At 39.9% G+C, this 19,454-nt stretch overlaps 2 protein-coding genes across 6 annotated transcripts; both read right to left on the reverse strand.

Moving 5' to 3' along the window:
* Nucleotides 1–200: 200 nt before the first annotated feature.
* yod1 (YOD1 deubiquitinase) lies at nucleotides 201–7,082 on the reverse strand. Its single transcript, XM_008279231.1, has 3 exons — nucleotides 7,055–7,082; nucleotides 4,891–5,103; nucleotides 201–3,651 (listed from the first exon to the last, which is right to left on the reverse strand). Exons 2-3 carry the CDS (start codon nucleotides 5,096–5,098, stop codon nucleotides 2,954–2,956), a joined length of 906 nt encoding a protein of 301 aa, XP_008277453.1. The 5' UTR covers nucleotides 5,099–5,103; nucleotides 7,055–7,082; the 3' UTR covers nucleotides 201–2,953.
* A 419-nt stretch (nucleotides 7,083–7,501) lies between these two features.
* pfkfb2b (6-phosphofructo-2-kinase/fructose-2,6-biphosphatase 2b) lies at nucleotides 7,502–19,446 on the reverse strand. 5 transcript variants are annotated; one of them, XM_008279274.1, is made up of 17 exons: nucleotides 19,102–19,446; nucleotides 18,596–18,732; nucleotides 17,837–17,962; nucleotides 16,510–16,606; nucleotides 14,925–14,991; nucleotides 14,678–14,752; nucleotides 13,235–13,291; nucleotides 12,963–13,087; nucleotides 12,521–12,728; nucleotides 12,145–12,291; nucleotides 11,481–11,585; nucleotides 11,140–11,269; nucleotides 10,986–11,048; nucleotides 10,840–10,904; nucleotides 9,879–10,046; nucleotides 9,206–9,228; nucleotides 7,502–8,539 (listed from the first exon to the last, which is right to left on the reverse strand). In XM_008279274.1, the coding sequence occupies exons 2-17, from the start codon at nucleotides 18,678–18,680 to the stop codon at nucleotides 8,470–8,472; spliced, it is 1,611 nt and encodes a 536-aa protein (XP_008277496.1). In that variant the 5' UTR covers nucleotides 18,681–18,732; nucleotides 19,102–19,446; the 3' UTR covers nucleotides 7,502–8,469. The 5 variants fall into 5 exon arrangements, with proteins under 5 accessions (XP_008277496.1, XP_008277487.1, XP_008277514.1 ...); XM_008279265.1 differs by having other exon boundaries at nucleotides 18,596–19,446; XM_008279292.1 differs by lacking the exon at nucleotides 9,879–10,046 and having other exon boundaries at nucleotides 18,596–19,446.
* Nucleotides 19,447–19,454: the final 8 nt, after the last annotated feature.

Below are 19,454 nucleotides of genomic sequence, written 5' to 3' on the forward strand. Positions count from 1 at the left end.
ATTCACCGGGTCTGATGTGCATGGCAATTTTGGTGAGTTTTCGAGTATGTTTAGGGCCTCAAAAACGCGTGTCTTTGGCACGAATAATAATCATAATCCGAGCAGTTCCAATAGGGTCTTCGCACCCTTTTGGGTGCTCGGACCCTAAAAAATGGGGTCAACTGAAAAACAGGAAATACAAAACGACTCATACACAACACTGCTGGCTATAACTTTTATTTGTGACAACACTGAAAAAAATCAAGTAAATCCAGTTTTTCTGTAGTGCTTTGTGTGCAACATTCATTGTTATTGTTAGTCATGAGAACTTAGTAAATACAAAATACAACAAAGCCATTTCATAGTTTCACCTTTATGCAAGCTGATTAATCCATGATCACTGTTAAAATCATAGCAACTACCTACGGTAACAGATGAGGAAAAAAAATCATAGCAATTCACATTCAAAAAAAAAAAGAAAAAAAAAACGGACATTTTTGCTTTCCCTGTCATTTAATTTTACCACTTATCTGAGTCTGAACCAGAGAAATTCTGAAAAAAGCTCCACTCAAGCCTTCTAACGTCAAGCTTATTGTTTTTTGGCAACAACTCAGGACAAATATTGCCATGAAAGATCTGTAAAACAGAATAACTGCTTCTGCTCGATGTGAGGCCACAATGAAATGGGCTTTGATTTTAAAAATAAAAACAACTAATCCATGATTATCCTCCATCCTCTCCAATTAAGCATTATTTGACCTGATATTTGACATAGATAAGTGCATGCTTCATCCTTGTAGGCAGTGTGCATCAAAGGAATTAGCATAGAGATGATGCCTGAATTTACCTCAAAATGTGAGAACATGCTCCAGTTGTGCAAAACATACAGTGGAACAGAGTGGCAGCTTTTGGACAACATGCACTACATATTAAACCAAAATGTGCCTTTACGTAGAGGCCACATGTAGCACACCCAACTTAGAGCTACAAATCTGCGATGACAAGGTAAATGGTTAATGCCGATTAGCAAACGACATGATCCATGGACTGTACCTGAACAGTAAATGCATTAAGTGGGCAGGCTGGATCTCATACAGTTTGCCTCACACTCACTTCAGATTTCTAGTCAATACACCACGCCTGTTGCCTTGATCTGTTACGCCCAGACAAACACCATCACACTTGAAAGGTTTTTTTGCAATGTGCAGCAATTTAAATGAAAAAAAATAAAAAATTGAAAATGAGTTCTTACAGCATGAGGACATTTGAAACTTGCTCGCTAGAATTAAAAATTACACACCTGAAAACCTGTCGTACCCATGATGAGAAACACTGCAGCTACAGATTTTGTATAATGTTTTGTTTACAGCACCATTACTTAAATTTCTTTTTGTGAAATTTAAAACAAACTCACTATAAATTATGTTGCAACATCAAAAAACAAAAAGTAGTAGTAAAGTCCATATACATCATTAGGCTAATTTTGGAACACAATTTGCCATATGATACTGTATTTCAAGATGCTTAACGTCAATCTTAATGGCCACAGCGCAATGAATTCAAAGGGATGTCTAGGGGTGGGCAATCTGATGATCTTATGTTGTGGATGATTTTAATTAGGCGATGATCTTTTTCTCTGGGGAATCATACAAATCGCATCATTAAAGGGTCATGATGGCCAGGTCACTGTAGTGGTGGCCCACGAAGTCTTTGAACAGATGGACTCCATCTCCATTGTCTCAGACTGCAGCTAGTGACGGTAGGCCACTCCAACCAGAACCTGCGGCAGGTGCAGAACTGGTTTGTATGCTGCTATGTCAAGCTCACCGAGGCTGCAGAGCAGAACAAGGATGCCACAATTTTTACTTGTGATCAGCCAGCTGCAGTCCAAGACAGAGGAGGTGGAGTCTGTCTGCAGGACAAGATTCAGTGGGGAGGCAGCTAAGGATCACCACAACAGCGATCTAGCAGCCTGCAGGCAGGCAAACAAGAGGCAGCACGGACTGGGGCTAGCTGAGACTTAACTTTCTAAACAAAATACTACACATAGCACCCTTGATGACATGATCTGTATGACTCCTGTGAAAAGCAGATCATATGCCAAATTAAAACCATATACAAAACTGATGATGAGATCGCTTAAGTTCAGCTAAATCAGTGGGGAGAATTGTGATTCAGATTGAGAATCGAGATTCTACCCTAAAACCTCATCATATGATCTTTTGGCCCAATTGCCCAACCCTAGGGATGTCACAACGAGCACAATTTTATATAGATTAATCCAGCTTAGCATTAACATAAGCTATCTGTACTTAACAATTCTGACATCTGAAGCTCACCAAATTATCGCAGTATTGGAAGAATTTCTAAAATCTGCCCACAAAGGAAATAAAAAAACATGCTACATAACCAACATGATGAATAACAGTCAAACTTGGTGTGCTGCATTTAAGACAACAGTGAATGGGATCACATCACAGTGCAAATAATTCTTAGTGGTTGTTTTAAACTCTTTGTAGAGCCATACAGTGGTGTTTTATCACACATAAGTTTAATTAGCCACGGGTTACGTCATGGCAAGTTGGTGCATCTTCTAATCAACACATCAGTCGCCATTTGGTTGATGTCAGTACAACCCAGCTAATGAGAAATCAAAACAAATCCTAAGAATTGTTTGCATATTTTACTTGACCCAGTAAAACAGATTCAAAACCATCCCTACATAGACCTACATGATGGTTTAATGACATCAGAGCACTGCAGTAGTGTTTCGGACTTTAAGAACTGACAGCAGTTTAGAGTAATACTGAACAGGTTAGAGGCTGAACACAGTGTCTGCAGATTCTCCAAAGATGTCGCTGGATAATGTGAGGTAGAGGATCACACAAGCAGACAGACCAACGGAGTTGCCAGACGAGGGGCACGGGGTTGGTGGTGGTTGTATTTGTGAGAGAGAGAGAACACAAGACAACTTTCACACTTCGCCAAAATTGGTGTGGCCCGTTTCCTTGGCATGCTCGCGAGCTTCCTTTTGTCCCACCAGGCCCGTCTGGCACACCATGCAGCGCAATGCAAAGCGGTTAACGTCTGTGAACTGCCGCTTACGGCGAGCCTCGTCTGCCAGCTCGAGGGCCTGGGCCAGGATTACGTCGTCCGTGGTAGAGAAGATAGTCTGGGGCGGGGCGTCAGAGCCGGGGATCTCTCTCTGCAGTGGGTCGTAGTGGATTCCATCATAGATCAGCAACACACGTTTGTGGTAGCCAGCATCCTCCCCAAATCTATCCACTCTGACTGTCTGAGTGTCCACCACACAGATCTCACATTGGTAAAACTTGGACAGGATGGACACCTCGATGGCTCCTCCCCAGGTGTCATCGCGTCTTATCCAGGTGCAGTAGTCCTCATTGGTTTTTCCCAGCACCGCTTCAGAGTAGGCTGCCGGGTCACTCGACACTATCTGGGCAATGAGGCCTCGCATCTCTGGGGCACAAGCGGGATCATACACACCCCCTTCCACCACATAATAAACACTAGTGAAGAGGCAGGAGTTGTCAGCTGGGACCACTCGACGTGCCAGCACAGGTGAGGCTTCCAGGCGTGGCGTTTTCGTCACAATGGGGTGATCCTGAGGCTTTGGCTTGTTTTTTTCCTCTTCCACGATGAGTGTGTCTCCTGCAGAGGATGACACACCAATGACAACACAGTTCATCCTGATCAGACTTGGGTTTGAAAAGGAAAGAGGAAAAACATCACCTTGTTTATAACTCTCTATTTGTTGTGTGAATTTTTCACACCTATTTGAAATATCTTTTCTAAATGCAAATGCAAATGCAGCTAGAGTCAGGTCACCCAATTATAATAAAATCGGGTTTTTCGCAGGCTTTGATACTCCCTTTTCCATTATTTCTATGCATATTCCTATACAATGAAGGCGAGCTAAATTCAATTTGGGCCTAACAGCACTGAAGAACAAATATTTTTTTTTTTACCCAAAACTCTTCAACCCAGTAATTATACTTATGTTACATCCAGTGGTTGAAGAAGCCTTCAGATCCTTTAGCTCAGTAAAAGTTCCAAAACCACACTATAAAAATACTCCACTACCAGAAAATGTTCTGCAATAAATAATTACTAAAATGTTTGCAATTATCTTCAGCAAAATAAATACCTTGAATTTACTTAAAATAAAAGTACTTGTTCTCTTCTCTAGCCCCTGTCAGTGTTGTACTATGATGTATGTTTTTTTTATGATTAATATTACAACTGAATTGATGTGTATGTTGCATTTTCTTTCTGCAGATGGTTATACCTGAGTTCATTTTAACTACTTTAGATTTTATCAGGTAGTTTAATCTACTGTAATGCATTGTATTCTACAAACTCATATGTTTATAGTGTTGCTGTCCAGTGGGAACCACATATCCCTAAAAAAGTAAACTTTTCATGAAAAACAGCCCTGTTTTTAGATTTGTGACAATATATTTTCCAGCTAATCGAAGACATGTTTGAATAGTTTATATATCTTGTAAGAAGCAGAAGCATGTTCTTAACCCATAGAAGCCCACTTCATTCTTCAGTTTTTTCAGAAAACATCCAGATCCTTAAATTTGGAGATACATGGTTTTCAATGAATGGGAAATGTATGAATAATTGTAACCTTAAAAGTAACCAATAACTAATGCGGTCAGATAAATGTAGTGGAGTATAGGTATACAGTTGCGTAAGATGAAAATATTTAAGTACATTTAATTTGCACTAAGCACAGTATGTGAGTAAATGTAATTTGTTACATTCTACCATTGGCTACATCCTAAACAACGTTTGGACATGTTACTTCCATAGTCTTATGAACAATACATGCAGTGAATTTGGTCCAGGTCATCTGCACATGATAGATGTCTGATGTCATACCAGATTTGATGGGGTAGTCCTTGAGGTGAGCGTCTCCATTTCGGAGATCAAGGCTTGAGGGTGGGTAACCAACCATAATTTTCTGCACATCACAGGGGATACCAGTTAGCTCCTCCACCTTACTCTTCAGCTCCTGCACACAGGACTGATGGGTCAAGCCTTGCATAATGTGGCTCCCATTTTTGGTCTTACAGCGAAGCCGCAACATCCTGCCTGCAAAAAAGCATGTGATGTCACATTTGTAACACTGCAAGTATTTGGTAAGAACTTTCCTCATCCACAAAGTCAGCTGTTGACGAGAAACTGTAATAGGTAGTTGTTATGATGACATCTCCATTCATACAGAACTATAAAAGCTTAACTGTAATATATCCAATCTCATCAATATGTAGTTGTACTCTTGTATCTACTGCTATCATAGAGTCCCAATTAAACGATTTAAAAAAGAATGTGGTAGTTTGTGCACATTCATTTGTTGTTGTTTATTTTGACTCACAAGACTTTTTTACATTTTGAAAAACTAAATGGAAAAAACTCTTTGTACAAGTAGTTGGCTCATTTCTAAAAGTTTTAGTTTTCTAAAAACAACTCTTTTATTAATGGTAACATATTGTCGAACAACGTGTTATTTTTAATATAAAAGTTGGGTCGGTATCATTTAAGATTACTGCTGATTCTCAAATATTAACCTCAAGTAAGGGGTAGCCTATATTTGACAAAGGCTTAAAACTGCAGAAGCAGGATAGCTGACATCTACATCTAATAAATCATTAAAATATATTTTAAAAAAATGCAGCAAGGTTAATAAACAACAACCTAAATTTCCTAAAGCTCTCAATTTTGTTTCTCTTTGACTGATATAATGCCTCAATTCATCAATCAAAAAATGGTTAAATGTGAAAATGTGACTATGTATGAGGGACAAAATGAGGCTTAGAGGCAGTGATATCAAATAGAACTGCAATGAGCTATGGAAAAAATAATCAGAAACTACTTTGATAATCAATTGTTTCACCTACCATATATTCTCTAAAAGACACTTGTTTTCCGTTTTGCGCACCTTACACCTTTTTCCCCCACTGTTGTTTTTGTACCATGATTGATTAACAGATGAATCAATAATAAAAATCATAGTGGTAGCCCTGGGGTCCAGTAGCCCCTTAGCATTAGTTTATGTCATTCATTCTAACATTTTGAAAACACTGATTGTCGTTTGAAAGCACTAGTGCTGCAAAGAAACATGATTTCAGAACAACGTAGGTGTTGTTAAACGACCTGCTGCTTTTCAAACATCATCGGTTGATTTACTCCTGAAAACACCAAAGGTTCGCTCTGTGACACAAAAACTACGACTAGTACTACTCTTATCTGACACACATACAGACTCTTCTCTGAATAATTTAGCGACCTTTGAACATTTAGACATCGATTTATCTTTAGAGCAAATATGCTCGCTGCTGAATGAAGGCAAAAGCTGAAGCAGCAACTGTCTCGAAGTGGTTATTTAACGCTAGCCAAGTTAGCCGCTGCTTTCCCATGTACTAAGTTGTATTAGCTTAGAACGGCTAATGGTATATGTTAGCCACTGCTACACATCAGGCATCGGGATGTCGGTTAGTCTACATTGTGTCGATACATATATTATAACACCGCTATCTAAACAGGCCTGGCGATACAATTAAAGTGCTGATGAACAGCAGTAGAGTAAAACACCTGACAGCGACATTGCTTTGTTTTGGTTTCTTTGTTCTGCCAGTTCACGTTGACGACTCAACTCGACAGTAACACAAACAGACAGCAGGCTAAACAAGCAACTCCCTGTTAAGCGACTACATTTAGAAGTGTGCAGAGCAAAGTATCATTATAACTTGGAAAAATAGTCAGTGTTTTACAGACAGCTATCCTGGAAATGTGTGAAAGAAACACACTCACCGGTGTCAGACAAATTTACGTTGACGGGAGCAGCTAACCGTATCGTGTATCATCTGCTAACGTTAGCATGCTAATCTGCCCATTAACTTGGCGCTAACTGCACTGTTGTGTTTTAGGCTTTTCGCATCCGTTTAAACTTTAATAAAATCGGTTACTTGTCTATTGGCAAAACTACACACGACCGCGGACATTAAGTGACACGACAGCGAGCTGAGTGATTTGGTTTTCTTACCTGCCGTTGACTGCAGCCCTGCCTGCCTCAAACAATAAACATCCAGTGAGAGACTCATATAGAGTACGTCACCGTACGTTCGTATGACGCCATGACGCTCACTGTGAAGTCAACCCGCGCGTGTACCGTCAATTCTCTAATAGACGGAACTTGTTGTTGGAGTTAAATTGATATTTCCAGCATGTGTGCATTGCACACGGCATAAACGTTTTTTGAGGACAAATTCAGTTATGTTAGCTCATCCAGCTTTATGTTATTGTAACAAAAAAAAAAAAAAGCAACTACTTTACACTGTTAAGTTACTTCTGTGTATTTCCTCAATACAATTTAATTTGTATTGTTTTTTTTTAAGGATTTTCTCTCTGTCTGTCCCACATGTCTCTGTTCACGTGTGTTTCCTACATTTCCACAACAACCAAACCAAAAAATAATAACAATAAACTCATGTCCCTTCAAAATTCATGTTTATTGTCTGCTTAAAAGGCACAGTAGGTTGCTTTGAGCAGGCCAATAACTTATCAACAGTCAAACATTACAGTCATAGACTTAATCTTGGACCACTCCCTATTATTAAATGAAATGCAAAGATTTTGTGTGCTGGAAGAAAAAAGTATTAAAACACATTCATTGCCAGTATGATGACATGAACACAAACGCCAAAAAATAACTAACATTTGTTACATAAAATCTCTTCCCAGAATACACAGGCAAGAAGAATAGTATATGAACATTTAGGGTAAGTGTTCATTGTGACAGTTGACACTAGCAAACACATCAGGATAGCAAAGTTCTCTACCTGCTGCTGGTGTATAGTATGTCCAGCAATGTGGGGCATTTTCTAACAACACAGAAACATAGAATGCTTCCAAAGCAGACAGGAGAACGCTAGTAAATTTCCTACAGAACCTGACTAACACATTCTCAGATTAAGACATAACAGATAATGGGTTAGAAATACATTTGACAACAATCACATCTACAGATTGTTTGTATATACGGTATAATATATGATTGGATTTGTATTATAAAAATATTTCTACAGCATCTACTTTATAGCATGTTTGATTTCCAGTTGTGAAAGTTGAGTTCCATTGTAATTATGTATAACTTCAGTAAGGCATTGCAGTATTTACAATGAGAAATAGTTGCCAGTTCTGTAATACAGTATGTTCCGATGGTTGACTGATTTCATTTGGCGCACATGCACAAGTGTATATGATACTAATGATAAGGCTTCTAGTTCAAAGCCTCAGCATGCAGAGTAATGACAGAGAGCTTGAGATAAATAGGAACGTGTTATCTCATGCATAAGTTGACCTCATTTTAAAAGAAACTGTCCTTTGATCGAACAAAATGTGTACTTCTAACTTGTCGAAAGCAGAAGTTGCCCACACAGCGCGATGAGGATCTCATCTTCACTCAGAAGCGGACACAGCCACTAGAGTCTTCGGGGCTGTCAAAGTCGATTCCTTCACACAGGGATTCCTTCAAGAAAAAAAAGTAAATGTCACTGACTACAATTCGGTTCCCTGCAGCACCAAATCCTGTTTGAGGAAATCAATAGTTTCCCTGGTGGCCCCAGGAGTCACAAGTTTAAACGTGGAAAATAAGGCTATTATCTGAAGTGAGGTAAAACAGCCACATTGGCACATTTTCAGTGAGGGATTCATTATTGATCACATTCTGACCTTCTGTATGATTAGCTCCAAATCATAATCTTTTACAGTGGCCTAAACAGCCTTAGATTTACACAATTTAGTATTTGTACAGTATCTATTTAATGTATGTAAACTAAATAGTCAGTTTTTGTCATTACTTTAACTTTACTCTGGAATGCATTTAGGTGTCTGCAGTACTATCATCAAAGAGTTTTGTTTAAATCATTTTCATTATTGCAGCCATTTATTTCAGCACTAAAAACTCAATAAATGACTGGGCTCTTGATAAGGTGGCTGAGATAAAACAAAGTTGATAAGAACTTTTACTGTACAAAGGTAATTAAAGGTTAGAGAAACCGAAAGACTGAAAACCATAAAAAACAATTGCACCACTGTGAGAACATATATTGGCATGGGTTACAGTGACATGAGTTGAATTGGAGGAAAGAAAATGAAAGATTGGCTACATGTACTAAGTCTCCAAAATACTCACAGACAACCGCTTCCTATCCGAGTCTGTAAGACAAGTTTGGAGAAAGTGGAGAAAGAGAGAGATAGATAGAAATGTGGAGTAGGACTGAAGCACTATACACACAATGCAAGGCCAACAAATACACAACACTTACAAATACGAATATGCATTTTAAAATTTCCACCTTTTCACTCTCTAAAATGGTTAGTATGCCTTTCACCACCTTTACAATGACAATTACTGTATTATGTTACACAGAGACAGCATTTCACCAGTTGTTTTCTGGTTCATTTTATGTGTACATTTGTAATAAAGTACTGTACCAGATATTTCTGATGTTTGTGTGTCTTTTTTGTCCAATAAACTCTTAAAAGGAGCTTCCCTCAGCAAAGAGTAGGCATGCTGTCTGCATATTCAAGCTGGAGACAGCCCGGTAGTGAAGCAGAGGTCATGCAGGACAACAATAAAAGAAGAGAGCAACCCATTCAAGACTCAAAATATACCCTGAGAGAGAAAGATAGATGGAAGGGTGGATTTCATGTACGTCAGTTGTAACACAGACACTAAATCATCCAGAGGATCCAGAAATGACGCAAGGGAATGCCAAACACAGGGTTACATCTAAGGTGGGAGGTGACTGAATACAGCTGACGGTGACAGATTTAGAGGGGGAGCCTGTGAGTCTATCACTAACTTGGCTTTGCCGTCCCTCTGGCATCAGAGCTGATGGGGTGGGGGCGAGCGGTAGCCAGGGCTGGTTGCCTGCACTGTAGAGCCTGGGCCGCTTGACCTGGTCGTGACTGGACAAGGGGGTGTAACTATTCCGGCGATGTAAGATAGCAGAGTCCCTCGGGATATTACCCTGGTAGAAGATGAAATACCGCAGGTGTTAAGGAAAAAGATCTGGGAACACTCATCAGGGGACACCTGACAAGACACAGCCAAGCAAAGCTGCTGTCCTCTCCACACTGATCCACAGCAACAGGTAAGAAAACTGAAGCCATTTTTAATGAAAAAAGCTGTTTCAATTTGCACTATTCCACCACACAACACAAAACATTATTGAACAGTGACAGTACAGCCCTGGTGGCACAGGACAGACAGACAGACACCTGCTTCCCTCAAGACAGTAGACTGTGTTTTAAAAAAAGACACACTTCAAAATGGGACTTAAAGCTCAAGTACAGAGTATATACATTCTTAATATCAGGATGCAACCAGAGTAATGGTCATGATTGACTCAGCCAAGCAAGGTAACATGCTCAGCCCAGGCTTCCATCAAGGTGAAATATAACAAAAATAACATCTTGCTTAACATTCAGAGGCTCACAGCTCAAACCAAGTTAACTAAAATAAGGGTTAAACATACAAAGGGGCATACCAAAACAGGGTTAAGGGCAGGAGTTAGGGAAGCAAAGCCTCACAGACAGGGGATAAAGTGCGATTGCACTGCAATTCCACTGAACTAAGACACAACAAACAACAGTGTGTTCAACTTTAAATTAGATTTTGACCTTTACTGACTAATGTAGTGAAACTAAATAATATAGAGTTATTTTGCACATATGATCACAATAAAAAATTCTAATTCAACAATGCTGAATGCACATTTATGCAGAAATGTGATTTATTCAGCTCTGTTCGGTGCAACTTACAAGAGGCCGGTCTCGATGTGTGTTTACTGCCTCCACATTAAGATAAAACATTTCCACTTTACAACCTAGGAGATAAAAGATGAAGTAACTTTAACTTCTGTTCTTGTGTTGTGTTGTAACAGTCTCATCTTTAGGTAAAGACCTACCATATGCGACAGGGGTGAGCTTGAGCACTGTGTGTAACGGACACTTCATGTATGGAAGATCATCTGTGGATTAAAGAAAAGAGTCTACAATATATAATCGTCTTTTTGTGTGAACTGTTGCATGTATGAGTGTGTACATTTACATTGATCTGACCTGCACCCTTGTCCAAGAAGTAAGCCAGGAGACAACGCATCACAGCCTGATGGCAGACAACCAACACATTGCCTTGTCTCTCTAACTCCATGATAACCGGCTCCAAACGCTGGACGAGATCTTGGTAGGACTAATGAGCCAGAAGAGACCATTTCAGCCTAACATGTTAATAATAATCGCAAAAGCAGCTAACAGGAGCTGCAACAACAATGCTGTTAGAGGAAGAAAGCTGATGATCTGATGGAATGAAACAGACCATTTGTTTTGACCTGACTAAGCCACCATCTAGACAAATTTAGTTTGTTAAAACATGTGTAATTGTGTGGAACAGTTCAGATCACCTCTCCTCCTGGGTAACGATAGTGGTATTTGTCCTGGTCCCTCAAAGCAAACTCCTCTGGGAATGTCTCCTGGATCATCTCATAGGTCATCTCTTCACACACACCCTGGAAGAGGAGGACAAAACACATGCTCTCATGTCATAGTACAAGTTTAGTGTCTCAGAAAACACGAATACAGAATTTGTCTATCAGCTAAATGAAGACTGTATAAAGAGACCAAAGATTTTTTAAGAATGGGTCACAAGGAAAGAAGTTATTTAAAAAAAACTTTGTTAGTTAGACATATTGGTTAAAATGCAGGCTGACTACATAGTTGATGATGCACTGTAACTACTGAATAAGTGTTTCTATCATAACATATCCCTTGCTGTGCCAGAAGTGTCGGAAGAATGTTTAATTTTCTGTGACCATAATCTTTTAAAAGAGGTTTTCTTCAGGCCTTTTGTTGTTTTTTCCCCCCCTCATGACACTTGTTTGTGCTTGAAAAGAATCAAAAGAGCTGAAATGTTTTTATAATTATTATGTCTGCACTGACACATTTTCTACTGAGTGTCTTAAAAGAGCACGACACATGTAGCTTCTGTCCTACGAAACCAGAGCGCCATGAAACTGTAATGATTGCTGTATCTGTGCGGTTGGAGAGGTTGGATGACAGGGCACTGACAGCGTCAATCTCGTTGAGGATCTTCCACTGTTCATAAGGCACGCCAAGCTCCTCTGCTGTCTGGATGGTCCTCCTCAGCTGGCTCGTCCACACCTTCAAATCTGACAGCTCATGCTCATCGATGAATTCACGCAGTGCGTGGGCAAACTGGGAAGTGAGAGACAGACAGAAGTTTCAATCTGTCCATTATTAATGGTATTTCTGCTTCTTCGGATTCATGTTCAGTGGACAGAGGCAGGGAAGCGAGAGGATTAAAGGAAAGAAAGGTCACGACTCAGGTGTTCATATTATTCTCTCACTTCGTCTCTCTTTCAGACATCCCTGGCTTTGTAGTTAATAAATCCAGGATTATATTGAAGAACTTGGGTAATCATACCTGTTTCCCTCGAGGGGAGAGTTCAGAGTCTCCTCCGATGCGTCCTTCGATGTTGTGGTTGCTCTCTCCGTGCCGACACAGGTAGATGGAGTGAGAATGCACGTGGATGTTCATGAGGTAGTAGACAATCTTGCTCTGGATGTAGTCCTGCACCCGGTTCACCAGGAAACGCCGTCCAACATTTATAACCTTGATAAATGAGAGGTCCCTGCAGGTGCCAGTGAATCATGTAGGTGAATTAAATCATTGCTTACTGTCACCATCTAGTGTGTATTTTCTGAATTGCAAAAATAATTTTCCAAAATTCTAACATAACTCTTTGCTTTAAAAAAAAAAAAAAAAAAGCACCAAAGAAGAGTGATCCAGTATTATTTGTTTACTGTAAATTTGGATAAAGCAAAGTGTGAATAAAGAAAAGCAGTGAGATTTTAAAATGTCTTACTTGTCATAGTCATCAGGATCTAATGGTTGATAAGTGACCTTGTAGCACTCAATTCGTTTCAGGAAGTCATCCATGACTCTCTCTCTGTGTCTCTCGGGGTAGTCTGGACTGGACACTTTCACTTCCTGTTGCAGGTATGTAACATATTCAGACAATGTGCGCAAGCAGAGCAGTTCTCACATGACACTGCAGATAGTGTGAATATTAATAGGTTATGGGTTTTTGAGGTCACAGTCAAAGCTCAAAGCCAGGAAGGTGACCTGAGATCATACCAGAATATTAGCAGCAATGACTTCTGGGTCGTCGCACACCGACTCCACAAAGAACACCTGTTGGAAAGAGGGCAACTCAAAGAGTCAGCTTACACTAAACCTTCCTGAAACTGACAATTAAAACGACATTACAACAATTTCCTAGACGGGACAGGGTCGGCATATTGGGAAGTATGTTTAATTGTGTTGTAGTGACAGAAGAGAACAGTCTCACAGGGTCATATGGGCTGGACTACTACATGTACTTAATCAAAAGTCTGGGTTAGGCCTGACATTTTCCCCTAGCTGCCTGTTTGCAAAACTACAGGAAGTCAAAAAATGCAAATTGCAATTTTGTACAGATTAAACAAATGACATATGGATATTATATAATATATGTATAGGTAAGCTGTAGTGGTGGTGCTAGGCAGACTTGGTTACCCTTAGACAGAGTCAGTTTGTACCTGTAGTCATAAGTGTTGACCTGGACTAAGCTAACCTTATATGTAACAGACAGACATGAGAGTGACACTGATCTTGGCAACTAACACAGCAAGAAAGCCAATAAGTGTATTTCTCAAAATGTCAAACTGTTCTTTAAAAGCAGATTTTTTTAATGCTTCTTCATCCCTGCATATTTACTGTCATGCTGCTGTGTTTTTTGGCGTATTGCTGAAAACAGTAGTGGAACAGTAGAATAAAGAGAACAGCATGACACAGGCCGTGGGAATGTGTATTAAATAGCATGTACATGTCCAGTATGTACAATATGTCCACACATGCATATGCTCACAGCACTACTAGGAGTCATAACAGAGACTTAGTCTACTTCTGTGTGCTAAAAGTGAGATTTTGCAACTTTACAGCATAAAGAACACAATCTTCCTCTGGCAACAAAAGTGTAATTCAAAGCAAAAAAAAAAAAAAAAAAAAAAACACACCCGTGGCCATTATCTCAAACTCAAGATTTCTGTCACTACTTATATTCATTACTCTTCAGACTCTTGTTCCCTGATTACATTATACTACATTGCACTCAAACTCACACCTAGGCCTTTAAAGCAGCTGACTCAAGAGGCAAATTCCATCTATTGACTTCTATTTGGGCACTAACTCATGAGGCTATAGTGGATGCTGTTCAGTAAAAGTTACACAGGCTGCCTTCCAAATCACATACTGTTCTCTTTCAGCATGTAGTGCAGCTGCCCTTACAAAGTGGGCACAGATGCATGCAGTGTGCGTATAACCGGGGCAGCTTCTTCGTAACATTGTGCCGTAAACTTTAACCATCTTGCTGTCTGTACCGCAAAATTAGCTCTCATCTATCTGTGTGATCTTGGTGACTCAAAATTCTCTATATTTGCATGAGACACTGTGACACCTTCTACTGCACAGAGGAATGTGGGTCAGGATGTCTGGAAAAGCTGGCAACCTTGCACTTAGGCACAAAACATGCAATTTTACCTTGAAAGCATTCTCCTTTACAAAAGCTTGAATAAGGTCTCGTCGTTCTCTTGTTGTGTTTGTTGCATCGAAAACCTGACAAAAGAGGAAAAATAAAGACAATATTTATCTGCTGTGAAATGTTTGCAGGACAGTCCTAAAGTCAGATGTTCGGGATATATTTTTTAAAGAATGGCGTAAATGAGCCAACATCAACACACTGGCCGAAAGAGAAACAGCAGCACATAAAGGCAAAGAGACGACTCACTGCAATCTGACCTCCCTCCTCCGTCAGGTACGCCTTCACATCCTGCAGAGCTACCAGAGCGCACTGCCTGCAGGAGAGACAGCAAACCTCATTCACTGCAGTTTATATTGCAGTGCAAATGTTACATTTTTTCATTTGCTCATGCAGTATACTAGTGACCTAAAATAGATTTGTATCTCCGTGTGAGGGATTTACATGGTATTTGGGTTAAAAGATCAGTTTTCTCACATTTGCCCAATCTTCCGCTAGTGGTGTTTTTCTATGCCAAGGAAATGGAGTAGCCACTTCTTAGACTTCTGCTGCCACCTCATTAGATTTGAGATATATAGAATTTCATCTGAGCTGCTCAAAAATGTATTTAAACCCTCTGCAGCAATTTGGTTACAGGCTTGATAATCCAAAGACCTTACTGTGCAGTTTTGTTCGAGACTAACCTTCTGGACTCATAGTCAAGTCATATTTTTTATTGGTTGATAAAGTCTGCCTGGAAGGTAGATAGCTGGGATTTGCAAAACAAAATAACATTAAATTATCTAATCAAGTTAAGAACCAACAACAAAAAAGAGCATTCTGCCTCATTGTGCTGCTGGAGGTTAAAAATAAATTTGGAAACGGCATTTATTTGATTTCTTGTTGAGAGATAGATGACAAGATTTGTACTACTCTCATGTGTGTAGGTTAAATATAAAGTGACAGTAGCTTAGAATAGAGCCAGACTGGAGACTGGAGGTGACAAAAGGTGGACTTCATTACCTTTGGACAGAGCAAAGCTAATTGTTTCTCCTTGTCTGCTGTCTTCGTACTTGCCTCAGCTAAACTGCTGGTGGTGGTAGACCTATATATTACTGGACAAAATCAGAGCAGTCTCAATCTTTTCTTCTAAATTCCCCAAATGTTGAACTATTTCTTGATTTCAGTGAAATCATTTAGATTTGCTCCTTCGTGCAATAAATCCCACAAATCTGATCTCCAAATCTCATCTAACTCCAAAGTAACATTTCACAAAAGGTCAAAGCCTAACCAGTCAATACTTTCTGATGAAAAAAAAAAAGCCAGCAAACTCTCAGAATTATTTACAGCTACTGTTTGACCCAGGATGGGTGCCCATGCAACACCCTTGAGAGCTGCTGTCAGCTTCGGAGTGACAGCGGCAGCTTGTTTAATATCTAGGTCACAATTCAGCACTGGGATGCTGTCAGGAGCCTGTCACATTTCCATGATAGCCAAGAACGGTAAAGCCCACTTCAATTACTACCAGAAAATACCACAATCGGAAGAGGTCTTTTTATTCTTTGTTAATCTTCTTGGAGACCTCAGGCTGATTTAGAGTGGCTAACCACAAGAATTTAGTAGGCAGACTTTGTCATGCACGGTGTCTGTGTGTCAGTTTAAGGTTGTGTGAATGCTGGGCTGACCCTGGCTGGATATTGACTGCTGGCCAAAAAACAGCTTAGTCACTGATGCAGCAGTGGAGGCTGCAGAATACCAACTGAATGGAAGAAATGTGATACTCTGACAGTGGAAATATTATAGCCTCTCACACTGTTAGATAACATGTGGATATCCACTGTAATGACTGACTTACTTCCTTATTTTCATGGCTTCTTCATTGTCATGACGGAAGAAATCATAAGACTTATAAGCTCTGACAGCCTCTCTGCGGTACACGCCCAAGTTAAACACTGCAAAATGAACAAATGACATTAACTTTTGCCCTACCCATTCTGCTGTTTTTTATGTTTGAAGTCACTGGTTGAATGCATTTGAGTTCTTACAAGCAATTACAACAATAACAGTTCAGTTGAATTCAATAAGTTACCTATATTTGAGATAGTCTGACGTATAGCACCAACATTTCAATGTCTATGCACACATCCAGTAGTTGGGGGAGTTTTTGCAGATGCAACTTTTACACTCTGAAATTTTACTGTAATTCTTTTCCCTCATTGCTCTGTATGCAGTACTTCATGCATGTGTCTCTGTCTTGTAAAGGGACAACTCTTGTGTTGCTTTTTAAGAGATTAAATCTATTTTTTAAGGGTCTAAGGGTGCTCAGGATTAAGGGCAATCAATAAAATGAAATGAAATTACTTGACAGCAACACAAAGAAGGATTGAAAGCATCTGAAAGGTTAATGGATATACAGCATTCACCTTTCAGACACAACTTACAAATCAAACTATCCTGTTCTGATGTACAGCATCCATCCAATTAAAACATCAGGTTAAAACCATACTAAGAATTACTGGCAAAGTCCAGTTTGAACTGCACAAAATTGGTCTAAATCAAGATCAAAATCTGTATTTAGATTTAAAATCCAATACTATACTATACTATACTATACTATACTATACTATACTATACTATACTATACTACACTATACTATGCTATAAGCCACAATGTACTGTACTATATATGAACTGTACATGGAAGTGTTAAATAAAGTAGCAAAGAACAGTCTTATGTCCATGCTTAGATGTTTATATCATTGTAGTTCAAAAGGCAGGCAAAACTTCTACAAGAGATCAGTTCTAAGTAATAAGATCAATATTTTAATATGACAGAATGCACATTGTGGGCTCAGTCTCACAGCAACAAAGGCTGATGAGAAGAAGAGCAGCTTCTGTCAGTGTACTGCTCCTCTATACATACATAAGTACAGAACATCGTGTGGCTAGAAAAGTTACATAGCTGATAACACAAACCATGTCAGATTAGTTTTGGGCGAGAATGTATCTGTGAAACACATTCAACTGCAACAGACAAGGTCACAAGGAAAAGATCAGTGTCCATACAACATTCAGCAAGTTGTATTTTTTCCATCAGAAGTAACCCGCAAAATACGTCAAATTTACAGTTGGGACAGTAGATGAGTTGCAATGAGGCAGAAGTGTCATGTGTCGTGTACTACCTTTGGTTGGGACTCCTATCCAGTTTAGGTAACGTGTGAGCTTCTTTGACATGTAGGTCTTTCCTCTTGCAGGCAGGCCGATCATTACGATCACTGTTGGTGAATTTGTCATATAGGAAGCCCACGCTGCACAGGAGAAACACGCACATCAATAAAAGTCCCACAAAGTCATATGAGTACACTGTTCATCAACTGCATTACAAAAGATAAGAAAAAAAAAACAAAAAAACAGGCGGAGAAATAAGGTCAAATAGATATGAATTTACTGGACTTCAACAACTAATGAATATCCTCAATTACTACTGCAACAAAAGTGCATTTGGTTGCTGATATAATAACTAGGTCATGTGTGCGCTGGACAAAAATAATGTGTCTCTTTGGACACAAATATCATTTGTGGACTGGGTTCAAAGGAGTTATCAGAAGAAATTAAAGAGGAACATCCTGGGAGAGAAAAGCAATTTTCTAAAGAACTGTGCCCAGAAGGTGCTACACAGAGTATTTTTATATCACTGGTCATAATTTATGTTCTTTTTTTTTTTACCAACAGGGAGGGATCCAATCTCTTGGCAACTGTCTTTTGTAGGTTGGAGCCTAAATGAAGAGGCTTCCGTGTGACAGAGGAGATTTAGAAACTCTTTGTATGTTGAATTCACTCCACGGTGAACAATACAAGGTGTTATGTTACAAGTGCACCTGGAGACTCTTAAAGCAGAGCTTATGCAAATCAAATTGAAGAGAAACCTGGAGTTTACTTACAGCATTTCTTCTCATTCATTCTCAAGTCTGTTTTCTTGGCCTCTGTTGAGTTTGCAGGGCCGTTGTCCCTCTGAGTGCCTGACATGTTGAAATCTTGCTTGTGCTCAAATCTCTCAGAGAATCATGATCGAGCTGGTCTGAAACACAGAAACAATGTGCACATGTAGTGGGTGATCTGCGTGACTCTGACAGGAGGGAATCCTGCTCACGGAGCTGCAGCCTTTCCCGAAATGCGCTATGGATGTGGCTTCATGTATCCCTGGCAACACGGACTGCAATCTGAGGATGTGAGGATGAGAAGGCGCTGCCACATCATCTGTTCAAAAAAAGAAAACGCTTGGCTAACATGCACTGTATTTAGAAAACCGCACATGAGCGAGAAAAGCAGTGATGTCCTTTAATCTCAGCGGGGTGACCGAGTTCATTCCGGAATCATTTATAGCATAATCCACATCAAATATAATCCACACAGAATGCCTTAGACATATAATGTTTTTATTTTTTACCTGATCGGGAAGGCGAATATAATGAGGCGTATCTGTCTGCGACGCCTCTCTGCGGATGCACCGTCCGATCTCCGGATCTGCAGACCGACAGTCTGCGTCCTGCGGCGTCAGGAGCCAGTCTGCTCGGCCTGTCCTTGGTGCTGATGTGCCTCCTCGGCCGGCTGGTGTCTTTTCCAAGCCGGAGGTGTGCCTGTAACGTCAGATTTCTTCCCCCCCTCCTACCGTAACGTTGATAATAGATCTACAGCGGGATACTCCAACTGCACAGCACCGTGTTACTAATTCATAAGCCCTGAGAACCATAAAGGCTCTGCAGAGGATCAGTTGCAAAAGCTGTGCAGCAGCAACAGCAT

The sequence above is a fragment of the Stegastes partitus genome, unplaced genomic scaffold (genome assembly GCF_000690725.1).
Source record: "Stegastes partitus isolate 25-593 unplaced genomic scaffold, Stegastes_partitus-1.0.2 Scaffold5, whole genome shotgun sequence".
NCBI lineage: Eukaryota > Metazoa > Chordata > Actinopteri > Pomacentridae > Stegastes > Stegastes partitus.